General features: G+C 43.4%; 5 protein-coding genes across 11 annotated transcripts; 2 read left to right on the top strand and 3 right to left on the bottom strand.

The window, feature by feature from the left end:
* The first annotated feature begins 8 nt into the window (after positions 1 to 8).
* Positions 9 to 5,991, top strand: LOC115771614 (pre-mRNA-processing factor 39). Of its 3 annotated transcripts, none has more exons than XM_030717386.1 (8): positions 9 to 70; positions 351 to 436; positions 685 to 1,597; positions 1,661 to 1,896; positions 1,966 to 2,091; positions 3,755 to 4,029; positions 4,093 to 5,370; positions 5,432 to 5,991. In XM_030717386.1, the coding sequence occupies exons 1-8, from the start codon at positions 28 to 30 to the stop codon at positions 5,751 to 5,753; spliced, it is 3,279 nt and encodes a 1,092-aa protein (XP_030573246.1). In that variant the 5' UTR covers positions 9 to 27; the 3' UTR covers positions 5,754 to 5,991. The 3 variants fall into 3 exon arrangements, with proteins under 3 accessions (XP_030573246.1, XP_030573247.1, XP_030573248.1); XM_030717387.1 differs by having other exon boundaries at positions 5,435 to 5,989; XM_030717388.1 differs by lacking the exon at positions 9 to 70 and adding an exon at positions 137 to 272 and having other exon boundaries at positions 5,432 to 5,990.
* A 25-nt stretch (positions 5,992 to 6,016) lies between these two features.
* LOC115771615 (DDB1- and CUL4-associated factor 10 homolog) lies at positions 6,017 to 8,338 on the bottom strand. Of its 3 annotated transcripts, none has more exons than XM_030717390.1 (4): positions 8,258 to 8,332; positions 7,838 to 8,198; positions 7,408 to 7,777; positions 6,017 to 7,342 (listed from the first exon to the last, which is right to left on the bottom strand). In XM_030717390.1, exons 2-4 carry the CDS (start codon positions 8,140 to 8,142, stop codon positions 6,149 to 6,151), a joined length of 1,869 nt encoding a protein of 622 aa, XP_030573250.1. In that variant the 5' UTR covers positions 8,143 to 8,198; positions 8,258 to 8,332; the 3' UTR covers positions 6,017 to 6,148. The 3 variants fall into 3 exon arrangements, with proteins under 3 accessions (XP_030573250.1, XP_030573251.1, XP_030573249.1); XM_030717391.1 differs by having other exon boundaries at positions 7,838 to 8,191; positions 8,258 to 8,330; XM_030717389.1 differs by having other exon boundaries at positions 7,838 to 8,338.
* A 423-nt stretch (positions 8,339 to 8,761) lies between these two features.
* Positions 8,762 to 12,958, top strand: LOC115771851. Its single transcript, XM_030717733.1, has 5 exons — positions 8,762 to 8,843; positions 8,919 to 9,121; positions 9,184 to 9,330; positions 9,393 to 9,619; positions 9,682 to 12,958. Exons 2-5 carry the CDS (start codon positions 8,945 to 8,947, stop codon positions 12,830 to 12,832), a joined length of 3,702 nt encoding a protein of 1,233 aa, XP_030573593.1. The 5' UTR covers positions 8,762 to 8,843; positions 8,919 to 8,944; the 3' UTR covers positions 12,833 to 12,958.
* Positions 12,959 to 14,080: 1,122 nt separating this feature from the next.
* LOC115772128 (neural Wiskott-Aldrich syndrome protein) lies at positions 14,081 to 21,453 on the bottom strand. Of its 3 annotated transcripts, none has more exons than XM_030718108.1 (7): positions 21,424 to 21,453; positions 20,451 to 20,615; positions 15,920 to 16,147; positions 15,195 to 15,863; positions 14,945 to 15,124; positions 14,699 to 14,887; positions 14,081 to 14,639 (listed from the first exon to the last, which is right to left on the bottom strand). In XM_030718108.1, exons 2-7 carry the CDS (start codon positions 20,589 to 20,591, stop codon positions 14,385 to 14,387), a joined length of 1,662 nt encoding a protein of 553 aa, XP_030573968.1. In that variant the 5' UTR covers positions 20,592 to 20,615; positions 21,424 to 21,453; the 3' UTR covers positions 14,081 to 14,384. The 3 variants fall into 3 exon arrangements, with proteins under 3 accessions (XP_030573968.1, XP_030573967.1, XP_030573966.1); XM_030718107.1 differs by lacking the exon at positions 21,424 to 21,453 and adding an exon at positions 20,779 to 20,797; XM_030718106.1 differs by lacking the exon at positions 21,424 to 21,453 and having other exon boundaries at positions 20,451 to 21,343.
* A 301-nt stretch (positions 21,454 to 21,754) lies between these two features.
* Positions 21,755 to 23,131, bottom strand: LOC115771652 (solute carrier family 41 member 1-like). The gene has a single exon (XM_030717457.1). It carries the CDS (start codon positions 23,129 to 23,131, stop codon positions 21,755 to 21,757), a length of 1,377 nt encoding a protein of 458 aa, XP_030573317.1.
* Positions 23,132 to 23,171: the final 40 nt, after the last annotated feature.

Below are 23,171 nucleotides of genomic sequence, written 5' to 3'. Positions count from 1 at the left end.
CACATTGCGTGTGCCACAAATACAAAAATGGCGTCTGAACAAGACGAAAACGTTGTGATAGAAAATTCAGGTAAAATAAGAGGAAAAACATGCAATTTACTGGATTGCAGTGCGCTGTGAAGTATAAATCATATTGCCTTTTTGTTATTTCGTGCTCAGCGTAAATATTTCAGCAGCTGTAAAGCATTTTTATGTTGAAAAAACGTGAACATCACGCGGTGCATACGTAAAAACCCACCACATTGTGCAGAGCCCTGCTTACGCATACATATGTACATATATACAATTTATGTACAGATACGTGGTTACTTTATCATAAGTGTTTCAATAATTTATTCTACACTTTTTAGCGCGGCGCACACGCTCCGGCAGACCGGTGGCAACCACACCAGCGCCATCGCGCACGACGCGTCGCACATCCAAGCGGCAAGCGCAGGTCAGTATCTCACCCACACACACATACACATACATATGCTTGCCCAAACAATTTTCTGTACGGTTTTTATTTGATGAAAAACATGCATCTTCATGCGGATGTGGCGTTGTTCCGTCTGCAAATGATGGCTTCCACGTGATTCTTTGCAAGGGCCAACTGATAAATCAAACCAGAAGAACAGTTCGAGAGGCAGCTAATGCAAGCTCATTGGACGACAGATTTATCTAAGAATAGTTCTTCTCTTTCAGTTAAGCGATCCCGAGGAGGAAAACGAAGTCAATAACCAGCCAGCTATGGTGCAGACCGATGAGGAGGAACTGGAGCACGCTAGAACAGAAGCACCAGTTACTGCTGTCATTGAGGAGATTCAATATGATGAGCTTGCGCAGCTGCAGCAAAATCTAGACGACGATGTGGAAATGTTGGCCACAGCCGAAACAACCGCCGGCGTAGATGAGAAGAGCTCTTCATTTCCCTTTGGTGCTGTTGCCGATCAGCATTCAGAAACCAGCGATGAAGTCAAAGAGAGTCGAACCGAAGAAGGTGTGGATACCTCGCTTTTGGCCTCCTTGGCTGGCGATAATGCCAACAGTTTGCCGTCTGTGGGCGGCAATGATGAGAGCGAGACCAACACAAAAAAAGCTAACTTTGAGTCAAATGTGTCAGAGGCACTGCAGCCCGCTGATGGCAAACACAACTCATCTGAAGATTCTAGCTCGCATCATGCCATGGCCGAGAGCTTAGGCGATGAAATCGACCATGATATGGACACAAGCAATGCGACAATTGTAAACACGGAAATAATTTCAGAAGATGAACTACCGCCACCCACCAAACCGGAGATCAATGATGCCGAAGAGGTATCCGATGAGGAGCTGCCAGCTCCACAGCGTGCAGAGCTGCCCGCCGATGCCGAGGTCATATCCGAAGATGAATTACCCACGCACAACAACAACAACAATAACGAGTCAAAAGGAAGCGGGAAGCGTAAAGCAGGCAGAGATGCGAATGAGAAACAGGACAAAATTGATGACGAGCCGCAGCAAAGTAACAGCGAAACGAACACAAAAGTCAAACAAACTGAACAATATAATCCCGGCAGTCCAACCTCAGAGAGTAACGATGCGCCGCCCTCAGAGAAGCGACCCAGAGTTGATGAAGGTGGGAGAAGTGATAATAGATGAAGAAAAAAACTGTTTTTAAATCTATAAATTTCTCAAACAGATGCTGAGCACAAAGACAAGGAAAAGGAAAGGGATAGCCAAAAAAGGGAAAAAGAGCGTGATAAAGACAAAGAAAAGGAAAAGGACAAAGAGAAGGAGAAGGACAAAGATAAAGAGAAGGAAAAAGATAAAGAACGGAAAAAGTTGCCCGATCTCGATAAATATTGGCGTGTCGTCCAAGACGATGCATCCGACTTTACAGGCTGGACATATTTGCTCCAATACGTGGACAGCGAGGTTGGAACACACATATCCTCATCTTTAGACTCACTAATAAACCTGTAATTCGCTAACCTTTAATTTTAGTCCGATGCTGAGGCGGCGCGCGATGCCTACGACACATTCCTGTCGCATTATCCCTACTGTTATGGCTATTGGCGCAAGTATGCGGATTATGAGAAGCGCAAGGGCATTAAGGCCAACTGTTATAAGGTGAGTACCCCACACAATTCAATGCAATTAAACAACTTTGCGATTCTTTGTTTTATGCTTACTATTACGATTACGACAATTGATATTTCATATTTGTTATAATGCAATTTATTATAACTGAATAAAAAAATCTACATTCAATAAAAGCAACGATTACCAAAACAAAACAAACTAAATTGCAGAAAGAGTAAAACAAACAAGATAATATAGAACACAACTGATCCATCTCCTTTAGTCAGAGGTCAGGTCAGGGTCAGTCTCAGCATAGGACAGGATCCCGATTGCCCAATCCACTGGTTATGCTGTAATGTGTTAACATTGCACGCTCAATATAGTGATCCGAAAGGTGTCTTACCTCATCAAATCTTGAAATCTCGTAAATTATAGTGTTGAATACATTTTCTAAATGTAAATCGGAGTCGCCCTGTTGAAAACTGGCATTATGAAGAGCATTGACTATAAAAATGCTTCTTTTTACAGGTGATTTTGATTTCTTAAAGCCCTGCTTTAAAATTAAAAATGTATAGAGTATATGAATATAACACGTTATATTTAAACTATGACGAATATTATAAACTGAATTTTCTTTTGGTTCATAAAATTAAATTCATGAATATAATACATTCGATTAAAAATTGTATTTTAATTGTTAATATTCAAAAATTTGAAAATCCCTTTAAAACTACTTTATAATAAATTTAATTAATAATATTGGAGGATAAATTAATGAGGTATCTAATGGGGAGTGTCGAACTAAGAGATACCCTTAGCTAGTGCTGAAATGTCGCTACAGATTTTTGAACAATTTCAAACTCTGGAATTTTTTAGATTTTGAGCAAACACTCTTAAAATCTTAGTACTTCCTTGACCTTCGAATTGCCCGCATAACCTTTGGATTACTCAATCGTAGGCCTGGGATCTAAATGGTCGTCCTTTTTTGTGTGTGTCTTTTACATCATTTTCATGTTGTCTATGTGTGGTCACTTAGCTGTTACTTTAGATAGAAAAGCTCACTATTGTTTTAACACATCACTTACGATTATCGGTCTAGTTTTACTAGTTATATTGTGGGTCATACGAAATGGACGCAGTTACACATCAAATACGATGTATTCCACAACGTACGTTGTTTTAGAAAAATATAAAAATAAAAGTAAGCCCAACCCCACGCATTCGACTAGTTAGTCGCCTGTTCGTTTATCAACTTCTCTGCTCTACTTCGCACGTTATCGTTATCGTTATCACCATACAACTCCTTCAACTCCTACAACACGTTCTCTCGTGAAGCCGTAAGTAAGTACAAATGGCGTTTAAATGAAATTTTTAAGTCTCACTGTGCAAAAAAAAAAAACTAAAATACTTTTTAAAAAAACGTGTGTTATATTTTGTGTGTGTGTCTATATTACTTATGTATTTATGTATTGTTAATTAGGCATATTTAAGCTGCTTAAGTTAGCATCTAAGGTACACTACAATTACAATAACAAGAACAATCCGAGTTAGTTTTTAAGTGTTAAGTCCGGAACCTGTTCAAGTATTTTTCAAATCTTTGTAAACATTTCTATTTCTTCTCTACGTTCAACAATCAAAAACCTGAAACCGTTTCAAAAAACAAAAAAAAAAAACTTTGTTTAAAAAAAAAATACAAAAATCAAAAACGTAGGTATTTGAGCGCGGTCTGGAAGCTATACCCTTGTCGGTGGATCTGTGGATACATTATCTGATGCACATCAAGTCGCATCATGGCGACGAGGAACAATTTATTCGCAGCCAATACGAGCGAGCTGTACAGGCGTGCGGCCTGGAGTTTCGCTCCGACAAGCTCTGGGATGCGTACATACGCTGGGAGAACGAATCCAAACGTTATCAGCGCGTCGTCCAGATCTATGATCGTCTACTCACCATACCCACCCAGGGCTACAATGGCCACTTTGACAAGTAAGTGTTTGGGTCGATTTTTTTAATATTAAATAGACTATTATAATCGGACTCCCTTTACAGCTTTCAGGATATCATAAATCAACATGCAATAACTGCCACGCTTAGCAACGAGGAGTTGTTGCGTTTGCGCAAAGAATGGCACGAACGCCAGCTAAACAAATCTTCAAAGTCATCGTCCAAAAGTCGCCGCGACAGCGCCAGTTCAAAGGATTCGAAAGTTGAGCGCGAACGTGATCGCGATCGCGATGCGAAGCATAAGGAAGCGACTGGTGGTAAGTCACCCAAAGATACTAGTGAAACGCCTGATGAATCAGCAACTACAACCGATTTGACCGTAAGCGAGTCATCATCCGCGGTCGCATCGAAGACGGCGCCCATAGATTTCAGCGATCTCAGCACGCTAAGCGAGGAGGAGATAACTGCCATCAAGGACAAGGCCATTTCGGCGCGCCGCAAGCTGCACAAATTGACGGTCAGTGCGGTCACTGCCCGCTGGTCCTTCGAAGAGGGCATCAAGCGTCCGTATTTCCATGTAAAGCCACTGGAACGTGCACAGCTCAAAAACTGGAAAGATTATCTTGACTTTGAGATCGAAAAGGGTGATCGGGAACGCATTTTGGTACTCTTTGAACGTTGTCTCATCGCCTGCGCTTTGTACGATGAGTTCTGGCTAAAGATGCTGCGCTATCTGGAGTCACTGAATGACCAAAGTCAAAGTATATTGGATATCACACGCGATGTCTATCGGCGCGCTTGTCGCATCCATCATCCAGAGAAGCCCAGTCTGCATTTAATGTGGGCCGCTTTCGAGGAGTGCCAGCTGAATTTTGATGGCGCCGCCGAAGTGCTGGAGCGCATAGAGCAGCGTTGTCCAAATCTCTTACAGATTGCCTATCGCCGCATCAACGTGGAGCGACGTCGCGGCTCCCTAGACAAAGCCCGTGAGCTATACAAGCATTACATAGAGCACAGCAAGAACAAAGCCATTGCCGGCAGCTTGGCCATCAAATATGCCCGATTTCTTAATAAGATCTGCAATGATCTAGATGCTGGCCTGGCTGCACTGCAGCAGGCGTTAGAGCGCGATCCTGCCAACACACGCGTTGCCCTACAAATGATTGATTTGTGCTTGCAGCGGCCACAAGTTGTTGAACAGGAAGTGGTACAGATTATGGACAAGTTTATGTCACGCGCTGACATTGAGCCAGATCAGAAGGTGCTTTTTGCACAGCGCAAAGTCGAGTTTCTTGAGGATTTCGGTAGCACTGCCAAGGGACTGCAGGATGCGCAACGGGCGCTTCAACTGGCACTGAGCAAGGCCAGCGAAGCGAAGAAAAGGTACGACTAGACTGAGCACAAACTAAATAGAAACTAATTTTTTTCTTTCCTTATCCCTTAGCAGCAATGACAGTAGTCCCAGTCGCAAGAACTCTACAAACGCCAAGGAAAACGCCGCTGCCTCCAGTGGCTCATCTGCCGCACCAGCTGCGTACAACAATGGGGGCTCGACGGCAGCCAATGCCAACTACAACTACAATTCTGTTAACTCGGGCGCCTATTATGCACAGCAGAGCGGCGGTGCCTATCCGCCGCAGCAGCAGCAATCCTATGACTCCTACTATAATCAATGGGGCGGTGGTTATGGTTCTGGTGGGGGCGCCAGCGCCGGTGGTGCCGGCTACAATTATGGCCAGTGGAGCGGCTATGGCAACTACTACTAATACTAAGACAGTCTAGCAGTCGGTCATTCCCCGCATCTGCACAGCTTTTGGTAGTGTCAGCGTAAGCTCCGTTGAACTCTAGTGTAAAGATATTTGTAATTTTATAATTGATTCTTAAAATACATAAAAGAATATGTAGCATCTAAGTGCTTAAATACATATGTGAATATAATGTGCAACAGCCACGCCCACAACAAACCTCACAAAACCAATACAAATTCAAATTCTATACAATATTAATAAAGGATATTAATTTAATCGGTTCACTCTAATTGCTTTTGGTTTTACAATTTATTGGCAATTATTATTACTATTGTTGTTTTCGCGTAAATAGTAAACGTGTCTGGAGCTAAAAATAAAACAAATTTACAGATTTGCAGCAAGCTTTGGCGCTCTTAGAGGCATGGTCGATACCAGGCCACCTCGCCACCATTGCAGCCAGTCACTAGTAGTGGTTCCCGTGGACTAAACTTGGCACACAGCACCACATCCTGATGCTCAATAATGTTGGCCAATTCCACCAGCTGTCGTGGATTATGCTTGACCTGGTCCAGCATCAGCTGACTGGGATAGTCGCTGCAGTCAGCCTGGTACCCAAGCAGACGTACACCGTTGGCATAAGGCGAGCAAATGATGCGGCCATCGGCGGAAAAGCCCGGCTCCTTGATAAAGCCAGGCTTATTGTTCGTCTCGGAGGCATAGTAGAGCAGCTTTTTGGCATTCACCAATATGGTATGTGCAGCATTCTCGCCCGACGATGCCACTGCAGCGGCAGAGATGTTGCTGAGCGGTCGCATGCGCAAAGGTATGCCAAGCTCAAGGCTGGTGGTGGTCTCATTACTGCTGCTGCCGCTCCCGCTGCTACTGCTGCTACTACTACTGCTGCTGCTGCTGCTACTACTGCTGCGACTGCCATGTGTCTCTGTGGTTGGAGCATCTGTTGGCTCTCCTCCCGCTGCAACGCGGGTACGTGCCGCACCACTCAGCAGGCGACTGGCCAACGAGGAGCGCAGTGGCAACACCCCGCTACTGATGGCGTACACAAAGTTATAGCCGCTGACATGATTGGTGGAGTTGCGTGCACGACTTTGGCGTATGGCGCGCTCCTGCACTGTCACCTCAGCCGCCCAGATGTCTGGTATGAAGCTATCGGAGCGCGCGCTGACCAACGACATGGTGCCATTTACTCTGCGTGGATAAAAGATGCGGCGTACTTGAGACCGTGCATGTGAACGCTGATCGGACTCATCTTGGTCTGTGTCACTGGCCTGTGGCAGTAGTGTGCGCTTCTTCTTTGTCAAGGGCTCGTCCTCGTCATCGTTATCGTCATCAATCGGTTCGGGCTCCTCGTTAATATCATGTATGCACGTCCATTCGCTCTGTTCATCGCAGCTCACATTACGCGTCAGCATGCAGCGGCATTGTGGATGTATCTGCAGCGCCATTATCATTTCAGCATCGTTTTGCTCGGGAAAATCAGTAACGAGCTCCACGCGATTCTTTTTCTGGTGCCTTGAAAATACATGATCGTATTTAGCGGCCTGAGGTATATACTGGTCGCCCAGCTGCATAAGTCTATAGATGCCAGGCTATCAAGGGTACACATAGTTGCCAGTTAGTACAGCTGGAGATGTTAAACGAGATGGTCACTCACCCTAAATCCACACAGATCCTTGTGCAATGTGGTCAGATCCAAGTGATGCACGATCATTATATAACCGCTGCTGGTGCACAAGACAAGCTTATCGCCTGCTGGTGAGATGCGACAGCGCATCAGACCACTGGCATGAAAGACACGTTGTGAGATAAGGCCCTGCTCTGTCTGCGATTTGATGTCCCATGTAAATATGCTGCCATCAAAGCCAGAGGTAACAAGCAGGTTGTCCTTTGAGGAGTACTCAATGTTTTTCACCCAATTCGAATGACCGTGCAGGACGCGCAGCTTTTCCTTCATATTGCGCAGATCCCACAAGGCCACTGTGAAGTCATCCGAGCCAGTGGCAAACAGACGATCATCATAAAATCTATAAACAAAATTATAACAAGCACTGCTGAAAACGATGCTCAAAGCTAAGGATACTCACTTAATGCAATTGACACTGTCTGTGTGCGCATCTGGTATTTTGAAGATTTCCTTTTGTGTGATTGCATCAAAGACCAGGACGCACTTGCGCTCCGTGGCCGCAACAACTATGTTGCCATCGGCATTAAACTCCAGATTAAATATGGCACCAGTGTCCTGTCCGGCCGTGCCAGGTTTACAATTGGAATGGTAACTGTTAAACATGCCCATCGAGCTGTAAATGCGACGCATCAGTAAGTTCTCATCGCCCGTGTGCTTATGCTGGTGCAGCCAGCAACTCTCTCGCCGACTCAGATACTGATCCATGGTGTTATTCTGTGCACAATCCGTTTAGCTCGTTGCTCCTTTAGGAGATCTGTTGGCTTGTGTATACAAAATTTTTACGACAGAGTAGAGATGTCAATATCGGTAAATCTGTTACCGGTGACTGCGAAACATCGAATCACATTCAATTCAATTTGATTTTGCGCACAATTTAATTAAACCCAATTGCATTTTATAAATAATTTATTAACAAAATTTCCCCCCCTAACAAAGGCCAGCTTTATTACATTTATAAGTTCTGTACGGTTTCAGATTAACATAAACATGTGGCAGCCCTGACCCTGATTGTGACTGGTTTAAACTGGCACTTTTAACTTAAATGCTTGAATGGATTTGATAATTGGCACGAAATATATCGCACTTACCGCACAATTTAAATTGTTAAATAAACTTAAGTTAAAATTTAAGGAAAGTCAAAATATGTCTGCAACTTTGCATCTAATATCTATAATTTTGCTGAGCGCCCTCAGGCATTCTAATAAAATGGCAATACGCTTTATTCTACGTACTTTTTTATCTCTTTTGTTATTAATTTTTTAAGGCTTATACTAACTGCATTACCAATATCTCTTATTACCACTGACTTATTTATATCCTTAAACCTGCTTCGCTGCTTCCACTGCAGCCCTGGCAAGAGTGACCGTACTTATGCCACAAATCGTTGCCTGGCCACACTTGTTTTGGTGGGTAATAAACAAAAAAATGAACACTTTTGCTGCAAGTTAAACAGTAAATATGTAGCATAAGCACTTAAGCAGAAAGTCAAACAAACCGCGACATCATTATGGAGCGCTTCGCTTTCAAGATTGATGCGGCTCTCAAGGCGAACTTGTACAAGATCTGTCGTCTGTGTGGCATCGATAATCCGTCCAAGGTGCCAATACTACCCAATGAAAGCGATGTTATAGACCTGGACGAGCCCAGTTTGAGCCAAAAGGTCTTAGAACTGGTCGGCTTCGTGGTAAGGCACATATATCAATTAAAGGGCGTGGCGTGGTTTAGAAAACAACACCCAATTTGCAGGTGACACAGGACGATAAAATGCCGCAGACAATGTGCAGTCTATGCGTAGATAAAATCAATGATTTCTATGAGTTTCGAGAAATGTGTTTCGCCACAAACAATCAAACGCGGAAGCTACTGGGCCTCAAAGAAGTGGATACACAAAAGGTAAGCAGTACCACCAGTCCATAATCATACCGAACTATCACCGAATTATGTCCCATTCACAGATTTTGGACGTCAAGCCGATATTTAAAAAGGAGCCGCTAACAGTCGCTACACCTGCGAAGCGTGGGCGTAAACGTAAAACGGAGGACCCTGCGTTAGCAGCTCCCAGCACCAGCGCAAAGTCCACTACGATGAATATTGCGTTGGATGCCGTCAAAAATGAGCCATTCAACTGGCGGAAGAAGCTGCGCCTGCAGCACCAACAGCTGGCTCCGAGCAAAACTGAAGTGTAAGCAATTTATGCGAACAACATAAATCCTAATCTTAAAAATGTATTATTTTCATGCGCAGCAAGGAAGAGCCCACAGAGCTTGTCAAATTTACCATCCCCGCGAAGAAAGCCCGCAAGGCAAGTTGCAGCGTGTGCGGCGAACGCTTTGAGAACAAGGAGCTGGTCGAGGAGCACAAGACGACAACACATGTGCCCACTGTATTGCGCTACACTTGTACTGCCTGCAATCAAAGTCACCACAGTCTCAGCGATATCAAAGCTCATCAGCTCTGGCATAAGCTTTCCAAGACGCCATACCAGTGTCCGCTGTGCGATGCAAGCGTTGCAAATAACTATGCCTATACGCGACATCTGCGGGAGCACACATTGCCCACGCCCATCGAATTGCTGGTGCTTGACCGCGAGTGCCCACTTTGCAGGAAAACGTTTCTAACAAATTACTTTTATAATACACATCCTTGTGCCCGGCGCACACGCCAATGTGGTGGCTGCAGTCGTCTGCTCAACAGTGAAATCGCCTATATGCGCCATGCACCGCACTGTGCTAAGATTTATTTGAATCACTCCAAGCATATAATGCCCGAGGCAGCTGACAATGAAGCACAGATGAGCATCAAGAATGAAAACGATGTGGATGCCGAGGATAATAATCACTCGTCCATCGAATACACTCAGGCGGGAGACATGCAACCAGTGGTAGTACTCGAACGCTTAGCATCCCCGCTATTGCGCGCCTCGTCTGTGTCCAACTCGATGGGCCGAAGCAGTGATCGTGTGTCATCTAAAAAGTATTTGAAGCGCGTCGATCAGCTGCTAAAAAATACAATGAGCACGCTTGTTAGTATTAAACATGAGCCGGAGGTGCACATCGATGATACCGGACCGCCGCTTGCATTCGAGCAGCCCGAAAGCGAGCCAGATGACGACCCACCTGCCTGTGATGATTTCCACGCAGATGCAGGCAATGATGACAGCGATGAGGATGCTGCCAGTGGCAGTGCCAATCCAGCAGCAATTGCACCAATTGTGTCTGTAAAGCAGGAGCCTTTTGATGAATCTTATGAGAAGCAGCCAATGACCAGCAGCGATGGCGTACAAATCAAACAAGAGCCGCTCAAGCTAAAGCTGAAGATAACCAAAAATCATGGGCAGCTTAACTCATCCATCGTAGATGATGATGACAACGAGGTGCTGTCAAAAAGTGCTAAAAAGAAAAAGAAACGAAAGCATAAGGAGCGTAATAAGGAGTCCGAAGTTGGCGACAAAGCGACGCCACCGGCTACAGCACTCGATGAACCTCCAACCGAAGAAACAGTAGAAGCTGCAGGCAGCGCAATCGTGTCCGTTAAGCAGGAGCGTTTGGATGACAACTATACGGGTGACTGTGTGCCACAGGTCGAGTACGAACCGCAGGCCACTGTTATGACGAGCATACCTATGCTCCAGCTAGGGGGCAACTACAGTGAATTAAACCAAGAGGCGCCAACAGCGACGGCAGAGCTGGAAGATGTAAAACCGAATCGCTTAGAGCTAGATCGAATAATGCAAATAACGCATATAGCCAGCGGTGTGGTCATGGCAGAGGAGGCAATGCCCCCAGAGAGCGCTGTGGAAGCATTGCCCAATGAAGGTCATATAGAGAAACTAACAAAGCCTGCCAAGAAAACTGCAACCAAGTCCACAGCACGTAAAAGCACCGGCGGTGGCGTGCCACGTGAGGTTGCATCTTCTTCAAATCTACCGCCAGCTGAACTGCAACTACCACAAATTGTGGCAGTGGAAAGTGGCGCCTCGGTACCCTTCAATGCGGCTGCCATCAAGCCGGAGCCACTGAACCGTGGCTATGCGGATGAGCAGGAATTGAGTGAGCAAGGCGAACAAGAAGCAGAACAGCACGGAGCTGAAAAATCAAATGAGATCAACCACAATGAGAAAATAGACGAAGAGTCTGCCTATATAAACAGTCTGGATCTCAGTAATGTGATTATTAAGCAGGAGAAGGATTTGCATATCTCCGATGTCGATATCAATGGCAGCGAAGCTGACAACATACATTACAATGGGTTGCACGAGAGTGAGGACAGCGACGAGGATGATGATGATGATGGGAGCGCTTCGTCTGCGGATGAAGCTGAGGAGGAAAACATGGACACGTACGAGGAGCCGGAGGAGCGCATTTATCGTGAAATTGAGCTGCCGCCATTGGAGGAGCAAAGTCCAAGTAAGAGCTCGGCTCCAGAAGCGCAAAGTACGTCGGAAATATTGCCCGTGGATCCGCAATCAGATATGATGACAATAGAGCCGCAGCCAGAAATGCTGCCAATGGAGACAGAGGGTGTGGTGCACACGGAAATATTGCCAGTGGAGCCGCGAACAGAAATAATTTCAGGAGCGGCACAAAATTTGGTGCAGGAGCCAACAACCAGCGCATTAGAGAAACAAAATCTTGCAGAGACGCAAAGCAAGTCAGAAACTGCACAAATAGAGCCCCAGGATATGTTACAGGAGTCGGAGCCTGCCCTAGCGACGGAGCACAGTGTTTTGGAGCCGCAAGATGAGTCAAAAGTGCCACAATTGACTTCTGAGAGTGCAGATACGGAGCCGCAACAGGAATCAGCCAGTGCGGCACTTTTTAATTTTGTCATCACCAGCGTTTGTAGTCAGGTAGATGAACAGCTAATGGAAGGTAACAACGAGGCGAGCGGAGACAACGGCCAGGAGCTATCTCAGCCAGAAGCAACTAAGAAAAACGTAAATAGCGAGGAGCAAAACACTTGTCCAGTTGTGACGCTAAGCGCGCCAAAGGACAATGAAACGCTGGCGCAGCCATTCTTTGCCAGCTCATCGAACTACACTTGCGCTGAGGAACAACAGAATGTGCTGAACCATGAACTGTCTGCAAGTGTTCAAATGCAGCAGGTGAATGAGGCGAATACAGAAGCATCAACCACAAGAGCCTGCATTGAGGCGCTCGCTGAAGACGAGCGCAGCGCCAACGAAGAGACTGAGAATCGCATCAATGAGCAACAGCAGCAGCAGTTGGAGCAAGTACAGCAGGAGCAGGAGCAGCTGCAACCACCGCAGCAGCCGCGATTGGCAGTCAACGATGATTCGAATATCAATGAAATAGCCGAAAATAATAATAATGCCAACATTGAACGGGAGCTCAATGACGATGCGAATGTGGCTCAGGAAAACCCTATACCATAAGCTAGATAATAATTCCTAACTTAGTTAAGCATAAACATACGTTCACAATTATAGAGGCCATAAATCGACCCACTTTGTACATATGTAATACATATATTCCATGCTGAATCCTTAACCTAAACGCATAATACTCGTATTATGTATATATATATACATAATACTAATATATATATATATATATATATAAATATATACTTTACCAAAATTCGAATAAAATAATGCATATAAAGCGGCAATTAGTTTAAGTTAGATATACACAACTTTATTTACGTAAATTACATAAATTAATGGCTTATATAATACTATAGAATATATATGTATGTAAAACTATATATATATATAGAATACATGTACGTAGATGTACTTATTTAAATACACAAATCGCACAAAACTCTTTTTCGACTCGTTGACACACACATACAGATTAACGATTCATTAATACAACATGACCATCGACCTCTCAAGTGTTCAAAAAAAAATTATTCTAATTTCAACACGTGTGTGTATTGTTTAAAGAAATGACTACAAAAATTTGCATTTAATGCACTTTAACTAAAAGCATTAATACTTGGAATCAGTTTAGTTAATAGTTCGAAATTCCTTTAGTTGTGGGTTCAGAAAAACAACTGGGGATTACTTTCTTTCGAAGAAGATTAGGAAGCCTTATGGTCTGGATATATTATATTATACACCATTATTATATATCAATTTAGCTAATAATTGAATTTTTTATGGTTTTGAGCAAAAAATTTTATAATAAATGTTAATAAATTTGCAATTTCGATTAGTCAGTTAGGGGTCGCAATTGCAATATTTTAATTTTTTTGGATTACAATTTTATGTTTATTAGTATTGTTATTAAATTGAATAAAACATATATATTCATTCACATTTAGTTATTATCTTGCTGATTTTGAAAAAACCTCAGTTCGCGCATTTGTCTAGGCTTACGCATGGTTCAAGTTTTATAAAACAACTTCAAATGGGCCGCGACTAACTAGTTTAGTTAAGCATATTTTCAGAAAATATATCTTAGGTCTTATATACAGACTTTTGCTTCGGGTTGTGTTTTTGTGTATTGACAGGGGCATATTAATAGTTGTTTTTCTTTTTGGCACATCTCTGAACAAGTTAAGCACATACAGATATATATTTTAGGTTTATTGTTGTGGATACATATTCATATGTATGTACATAAATATTGTTGTTTTGGTTTTAATTTTAAATCATTTTTGATTATGAATTTCTTTTCTTTTTGAGCAATTAAAAGGAAATATTTGCATATGTGAATTTGTAGTGGAAAAAAATCGTTATTATGCAATCATAATTATTTTCGTTACTTTTTCTTGTGTTAATAAATTTGCGTATTTTGTTGTTGTTTAACAGTTTTTAGAAAAATTAAATTAAAGAGGTATGAAAAATTCACTAAACAGTATTTACAGTGATTTATCTGGCGATAAATCAAAATGCCAAAGCACAAATTAAATTATTGCTTATATTTGGAATAATGTGTTTGCCAACAATCATCTCTAATGGCCGCTTAGTTGTTAATCTATTCGGACCAATCGTTGTCCGAGGATGTGCTACTCTCCTCGTCGTCTGAATGCATGACTGTGCCACGTGCCGCAAGTGCACGACGCAGTGCATCGGCCAGGGCATCGGTAGCACCAGCGCTACCATCACTGATCCGCTGTTCAGGTAGTTTACGTTCAGTCACTGGCTTCAAGGTGAAGCCCTCACGTATCTGACCCAATAGATCGTTGCGCGGATCAACACTATTGCTACTTGTAGCTACTGGCTCCACCGGCTGGAACGGCAATTATGGTTATTATGATTCCTCAAAAAATGAAACCGTGTTGCACTCACCTTAAGCGACTTGCCCTTCCGTATGGCATCCATAAGCGCATTGCGCGTGTCCACTTCGGGTGCAATTTTGCTGGCCTGAGCCGTTGGTTGCGTTGACGCAATAATCGGCACTTCCGCCACGGCCATGGGTGGTGGTGGCGGTGGAGGAGGTGGCGCAGCCGCAGGAGGTGGTGGCGGTGGTGGGGGCGGCTGTACAGCAATGCCATTAGTTTCAAGAATTGGAATACATTTTCGATCATAACTTACCGCTGCTGCGGGCGGACAGACCGTTGGTGGTGGCGGTGGCGGTGGAGCCGCATTGATGGGTGGCGGTCTGCTGGGTGGCGGTGGCGCGCGTGCTGCTCCCGGTGCCGTCGTTGGCAATGGTGGCGGCGGCTGTCGCACCGGTGGAGGCGGCGGTGCAGATCTTTGGTTGCCATTCTGTGACTGCGGAGAAAAATTCAATTTAGTGTTAATTGGAATACAAATGTGGTGAGTGTGAGTGAGTGTCACATACATGATGAGGATGATGACGACTCGGCACCGGTGGCGGCATATGCGGCGTTGGCTCTGTGGGCGATTCAATCTCCTCCTGCTTGACCGAGGCCAGCACATTATTGCTCTGTATAAAGTCATAGATGAAGGCGCGTGTATCTCGATCGTTTAGCTGGGACTCGGAGACGCCAGCCTTGGCAAAGAACTTGGTCAGCATCTCATCGCTCTCATTGCCCGTCAAATCGAAGCCCTTGTTCGCATCCCAGCCCACATGGCTGATATGCACAAAATTCGTCGGTTGGCTAATATCTGCTTTGGTCACCTTGCGTTTCTTATCCTTGCCCGCCGAACCGCTCAGTCCAAAGTTGCTCGACAAGAAGTTTTTGGTTGGTGGCTGCGCGGGCGCCGGTGTCAGCGTTACCGAGTTGATTTTATTGTTGCGCAGCTGCACGGCACCGCTATCTACTGTCGTCGTCGTTGTCGTCGGCATGGGGCTCTTGCCTATAATGGAGGGCGGACGCGTTGGCTCTCGTGACACAGGCGGCATTGGCGCATTGGGAGCTTGTTGGGACTTTTGCCTATTGCGCTTCTCCAGACGCTTGCGATTTCGGGTTTCTATTGTGGCGTCCAGGACGCGAAAGAACGAATCGCACTCATCCTCCGAGATAAAGTTTAAGCCAACGTTGCCGTCCTAGAAAAGAGTACAAGATAAGTTTCTGCAATTTCTTGGTTTATTGGACCACATACGCTGCCCTCGAAGGTGAGCAGAAAGGGACGCGATTTGACAATCTGCATGCCATCGTATATCTCATGCTCCCAAATCAGTTCGTTTTTGATCAGGCAGTAGGCGCGCAAAAAATAGGATCGTATGGCGCTATCCTTGACAAAGCAAACGACGCCTGTGTGCTTTTTCTTCCAGTGCGAGTGCGCATTGCCCTCCGTCTTGTAGATTTGCACAACGGCAGTGTTTAAGGTCTGTAAAGATGTAGCAATTTGATTAGCATTTGATCGGTTACCAAATATTAGGACAGTCCCTAATCCCACAAGCAAAAAACAAAGTCTATCTATTATCTAATCGTGGCAGCCCCACCTTTAGTTTGCGCCTCATTTGAATTTAGCGGCCAAAGACTGTGAACCGTCGCGATTGAGTTGAGAAACTCATCTGACTTTCAGTTTCGCGCTCCGGCACTTGGTTTGTCGTAGACCAGGTCTTTGGCCATACGCTGCTTATTTGAATACCGATTAGCCACATTCACTACACATTAGCATATCATGCGAGTTGGCTGGCTGCATCTGCAGCGCTTGTACGCTTGGGATGCCCAGCACGTAGGGCCACAAATTGATAGCCGCCATGGACTCCATTGGAGCTGGGGGAAGCTAGTTTTGTGCGGACTTGCACAATGCGCACTGCGTTATTCTGTCTGTGCGCAACGGAAATGATATTTGTGGTGATTTAAGACTGCGTTTTTCTTCATTTTATTACTATTTGGCAGCGCAGGAAATGCTGGCGACAGCCGCAACGCCAAGGGCCACAAAACTGCCGCAATTAAAATCCTTGCCAAAAGTGCCTATATATATTTTTGTTTAAAAACAAGCTTAAGCGGCGCCAGTGCCTCGCATCATCATTGAATCAATCGCCATGAAAACTTTCAACAGTTTCTAAAAACCAAACAAAAGATCTTAAATATAATGCGGATGAGAAGATAATGGAAAGCATATTAAAAACCCTTTGCCTCTCAAGGTGATTTCTATTTGTTTATTATGCCAATAAAATATCTGCATTTGCAACAGTTGTTTATTTAAGCTGTAAACAAAAATGTATATTGTTAAGGTTTCTGCTGGAGAGAAAATTTAGCTGCCAATTTGAAGCCCAAAGTTCATTATGTCGTATGGGGCATATTAATTTAATGAGCTGATGTTAAGAACGGACGCTCTGTTACATGGGCATGTTATGTAAATCAGGTGTAAGAATACAGTGCGCTTATATGTTAGAAGACTGTTAAACATGTACTTAAAAACTTGGAAAGTACAATTTTCCCTTTTATGCATAGAGAGTAATGCCCTTGGCATCTGCTACTTTTAATCTTATAATCCACTCTGAAACTGATGCGTTCTAATTTGCAAGCGAATTTAAAGTTTGTGGCTTCTAGTAACTAACATATAATGTAAATTGTCTGTTAAAGGCTGGTCTTCAATGTTAAATGGCTGTTAAAAACTGAAACAACGTGAAATGCATTCTGTTAGTTAAATTTCAATTGCTTCGTGTCAATAATATACATATGGAAATTGAATTTAATCTAAAACATAGGTTTTATGTTTTAAGACTGCTATTTCTAATGGGCTTAGCCGGCCATGGCCAAAACACTTGACATTTGGCCAAAAATGGTTGATTGCACTTGTCCCATGGGCACTGACGATACGATATGTTAGTTATAGAAAGAGTGCAGCTAAATGTGATGTAATATGGGTTACATTAGCAGCTAATGGCAGCTCATTTGAGCTGAACAACACTGTCTCTCTCTCTCTGTCTCTCTCTTTACCTCTGCTGGTTTGAGATGAAAGAGATGTTGACGTTGATGTGTTGCCCACGCGGCGTAAAGTGCGAAATTGTGAACATATTTGAATTTTTATTGATGTTTAAGCGCAGCTGTAAATGTGTGTGTGTGTGAGTATGTTTAAGTGTGTGTGTGTGGACATAAGTAGCATTGTAAAATGATGTCTTGCCTTCTATGTGCATACTACATAAGACAAGCTTGTTGCTGTTGTTGTTGTTGTTGTTGTTGCCAAGGCATAAAAATCGATGGCAACAACAAGCGACAATAACAAAAATAACTGGCCGTCACAGCGCAGCTTTGCTAAGTCGCTGTGGTGTGCGTGCGCGCGCGTGTGTGTGTGAGGAGGGCAAGGGAGCAATGGAGCGCATTAAAAGCCCAGCTAGAGCAACAACAACAATAACGAGAGCAGCAGCGTCTGCAAAACGGCAATAGCAACAACGAAAACAGACAAAAGACAAAACAGCAATTAGAAAGTCCAGTTGCCACAGTTGGCCAACGTACAGAAAAATGCGTGAAATAAGTTTATACAAAATAAATGCAAACAATCGAGCGACAAATGGCCCGCAACAACAACAACAACAATAATAATAACAAGAGCTGCATCAACAACAAGACTGTGAGGTAATTCTGCTCGGCCTTAGCGTTATCACACACGCTGACGTCGCAGCTGCAGTCGACGTCGACGCCCGCTGCAACTGCAGCTGTGTCATTAACCACAAACAGCTTTTAAAGGGGCGAGATGGGCGTGTTCTGTAAATAACATAGCGCTGATATTATTTTATACACGGCACCCACTAAAATGTGAAGAGGGGGGGAGGGGGGGGTTTTGCCAAATGAGACAAAATTAACAAGTTGCCACCTCGATATACATATACATATACATATTCATATACATATACATATACATAGACATAGACATATACATATACATATACATAGACATAGACATATACATATACACTATTCCAAAATGGAATGTTATTATATAAGTATATGCAACCCGTTCTACATGTATATTTTGAGACAAATACCACACAGAAAATTTTAGTACCAAACTATAATATGCTGGCAATTTTAAGAAAAAATTAGAGTTCTCTAGTCTTCTCGACTAAAATTATTAAATTTTATTAAAATTAAAATTTGCAAAATTCATTTCTTAAGAAACTTTCTGTTTTGTAAAACCGAAACAATGCTCTAGAAATGAGTACAGGGTATAAACGCGTAAAACCTTGTCAACAAGAGAAAATCTGCTTGTTTTCAGACTCTTTTCCCTAAACTAAGGCAAGATATTTTAAAATGTTGTTTGTTACAGGGTATCCGTCAGTTGGGCACTCTTACACCAAGCCAGATCTACTTGTTTTGGCGTGTTTTTCTTTTTTTCTGAGTTCAAAAGCATTTTAAATGTTTGTCAATGGAAAGTCGAAAATTAGCAAAGCGTGAATTACAATTAAAACAAGAAACAACAACTTTTACATATCGTGTGAGCATTATAATTAAATACATAGCTAGCCAGATATGGATCGCATCATATTTAGAGTGTAGTGAGAAATTGCTGTGTGCTTTTTATTACCATGATTCAAAGCGTTCTTTAAGGCCCCAAGTTTGCTATCTGTAATTGCCTTTGGCATTGGTTATGGAACGTATCGGATGTACGATAAGATAAGTCTGACCAGTATTTGTTCTATGGAGTTTATCAATTGCAAAAGCTTATCAACTTTTTGAATACTTTAAGCATGTGCTTGTGTTTGTTTTCGCCTCTCCTCAATATTTTTCGGTGCGAATAAAAAAGACGGTTTTGAAAATATGTCTTTGGGCGATTCATTGTAGACCTAAGTTCCAAATCAATTTCTGATAACAAAAATTCAGCGATATCTATCTTATGAATTGCAAATTCGATGAACAACGAATCTAATGTTACCAAGGTTCCTATGGATCATTTTATTGACACAGCGCATACGATCATTAGGTGTTACTTGAGCTAGTGCCTCCGCGCAGGAAATGCTTCATTAGGCTGAACATCAAATGACGTACAACCTCGATATAGTTAACTACAGAACGACAGGGCAGATCTTTTGAATAATTTTAACAATATAGATATACTTTGTTGCAATACATAACCATGTCTCATAATGTATCGAGGAAAATAAGGAATAATGGCAATTTGCTGCAGATCAAGAGATTTTCGTACAAGCTTGCCATTGATAGTTCGTAAGTCAGCTATATATATTTATATATATATGAGCTGGCTGACAAACCGATGCTGATCAAGATATGTATTTAAATAGTTTATGGGGTAGCTTAGAAATCTGGCTAGAAAACCTACAAAAATACACAATATAGTTAACAAAGTAATTCCTGAAAAAGCTCAAAAATCAGAAAAAGTCCTTATAGTTTTTGAATTTCTCGAAGTATTTGAAATTTGTATGCCTGTTGTTAACGCTTTTAGTTCACATTTAGTCTGATTTCAAACAAAATAAAATGAAAGTTTGTCTTAAAGAAGGCGCACTGTAGTTACATATGCGTATGTGTGTGCGTGCGTGCGTGTGTGTGTGTGAGTGACGCACTAAAATGCAGAAAAAAACGACTATCGCCAACGCTTGTCGAAAGTGTTTTACGAATTTGCAACATTAATCAGACGGAATTAATCATATACTTAACGTATAAATAACAATATTTGGTGCCCATATGTATATATCCGTATCCGTATTTATCAATTGACTTACCTGACACTTGCGTCCCAGTAGCCTAAAGACCGCATCGTTCTCATCCTGGGTCAGCTGTGTGCTGGACGCATTGTTTTTGGGTCGCGGCAGCCCGGCTGCCTGTTGACCCTCCTGTGACCTCATGCTGCTCGTACTAATCATTTATGCGGCGGCGCAACGGCTGTGCTGTGTAACGTATATTATGAATGCATTTATTAAAAAAATAACTCACACAATAACGGCGAAACGAGACAAATGTATTAATTGAATAAGCACAAACACAGTGAGGCCCAAATAAAACAAATCACAGTTAAGGCAACAATTTTGGTCAACTGAATTTATGGTTTACTTTTTGATTATGAATAAAAGATGCAGCAGCAGCAGCGACCGCAAACGCTAACAGAGACTCGAGACTATTGTAATATTGGGGCGCTGGCAACGAGGCAGCGGCAGAGGCAGAGGCAGCGGCTGTTAACGCCAAAGTTGAGTCACAGTTGGCCCAGTCAGTTGGCCAGCTGCGTACAAAACGTGGGCAAAGGCGCTGGCGCTGTCGCTGTCGCTGTAGCTGTCACTGGCTTTAGCTTTGGCCTGGCTAAGTGCGCTCTGGCTGTTATCTTTGGCAACTGATTAGCTACGAATGTATCTACATTTGTGTGTGCGTGTGTGTGTGTGCGTTGAAAGTTATTTAACAAATACACAAGGGGTTCACTTTTGGCCTGCGATAAAACGCGACGCTGCGCAGCTAACTGAAGATGTCAATGACAATATCGATGACAGCAGCAGCACAGACAACAACAACAACACCTGTCTGCTCCAGGTGGGGTGGCAATGTAAATAGACGCTTGAAAATCTGCCAGACAGCAGCACAAGCCCAGTTCACTCCCTTGTTTCTCAAGGTCTTTTAGCGTGGCTGCATATTGCGCACAATAATAATTATTGATTTTTTTGTTTTATTTTTTTTCACGTATTTTGTTTGTTTGTCACTTTGGCTCACTCGTTGCTGTTGCTGCTTTTCGCTGCCTTTGGATAGCTTGTTTTTTTTTATTTTAATAAAAATCTTAAAATACCAGCACAGTGTGACCGCAAACTGAAAATAGAAAATTGCTTAAGAGTTGCCTGCGCTTCGATAAGGCCGATTTTATATTCAAGCTATCGTTATCGATAACACTGTGTGCAGGGCTACCAAGCCGCGAATTGAAAAACCCGCGTGAGCATTGCCGTTAATTTAAAAGTATTATACGTTTTTCTGTCTTAATTATCTGTTTAATCTACTTTTTCACGTGCATCTATATACATTTATGTGAATGGATTTGTATTCACGGAAATTAGTTCGTCCGATAGGAATACCGAGTGAAATGTAATATGTAAAACATGACCGCTAAAAGGCCCGTTCCCAGACTATCTCCAAAGGCAGTCAAAAATGGTATGGCCGAGGTATCCGGATCGATTTTACAGTACCAGAGCATATGCACCAGCAAGTGTGCGGTCCACAAAAGGATCAGCAATTGCAATAAGCTTGCTAAAACAAATGCGGCCACAAACACTATATGTACGTTTGAATTCAGCGTGTAAATGTAGTCGGCCAGATAAACTTGCATTAAATTACAGGGTAGCGAAATGGCAATGACAATCCGGGAAACACGCGAATATATTGTGCCATAGCAAAGTACACGATGTGGCGACTCACAAATTCGCGTGCCTTCCGGCAATGTGCCAAGCACTCCGCTGCGCTGGTAGAGCAAGGAACTCATATTGTTCGCCTGGACGGATCCCAGGTTGCCACCGCTCCCATTGATGATAGGAGAGAAGACGGCAAATCCTCGATATTGTTCCGCTGATGAGCCGAGCACAAATCCAGAAAACTCGCTAATGCACAGTGCCCCAATCACAGATATCCAGCCGTAGAACAGCACCGGTCGCGTATAGACATTATGCCACACCAGAATGACCATTAATGGCAGCAGTATCGCCACGTACGATCCAAGAATCAGTATGTTAACCCAACTGGAGCTCTTATCCATCTCGTACAGAAATCCGGCTGTGAATGACAGCAAGCTAATGGACGTCACATCGCCAATGGAGGCCACAATGGGCGTGGCCATGTAATCGGGATTGAAGCGATATCGCTGCGAGAACAATATAATCAGCAGCAGCATCGTGTCCAGTATTATGCAGGATGTAGATGCCGTAATAATGGCTGAAGCTGCCAGCGTCAAAAGATTCTGGACCATTAGCGTGCGCCCAATAATGGATTTGAGCACCACCGTAAAGATGACCAGGAACAGTGAGCACACTATGGCCTGCACCTGAACCACGGCCAAATTGCCAATAACTATTTTGCGTATATCCGATTTCTGGCGCATATTCCCCATGGCGGATTGGGTGCACAGTCGTGCCGCCACGCACATATCCAGATTGCCCTTGAGACCGCACAATCCGGGCACCAGGACAAACAGTTCGTTCATCTCCTTGTAAACGGTCCAGTTTTCCACCTTACCCAGCATTACGCCAGCCGTGATGGTGCCCATGCTGGCCATGATAAACGGTATAAGTATCTGGCCAAGAGTCGCGTACCAGGGCTCCCTATACACATAATCGGCATCCTCTTCGACGGATCCTCCATTCAAATTGGATGAATCAGCCGCAAGAGCTGGAATTTCAATTGGCAAACCTATCGGCCGATCGATGCCTGTCAAAACCATTTGCCCCAAATTCCACAAAAAAACTAAAACTAAATTGAAA

Source organism: Drosophila novamexicana, unplaced genomic scaffold (genome assembly GCF_003285875.2).
Source record: "Drosophila novamexicana strain 15010-1031.04,08,12 unplaced genomic scaffold, DnovRS2.1 tig00000108-arrow-pilon, whole genome shotgun sequence".
Lineage (NCBI taxonomy): Eukaryota > Metazoa > Arthropoda > Insecta > Diptera > Drosophilidae > Drosophila > Drosophila novamexicana.
This window is presented reverse-complemented; position numbering and strand designations above follow the sequence as displayed.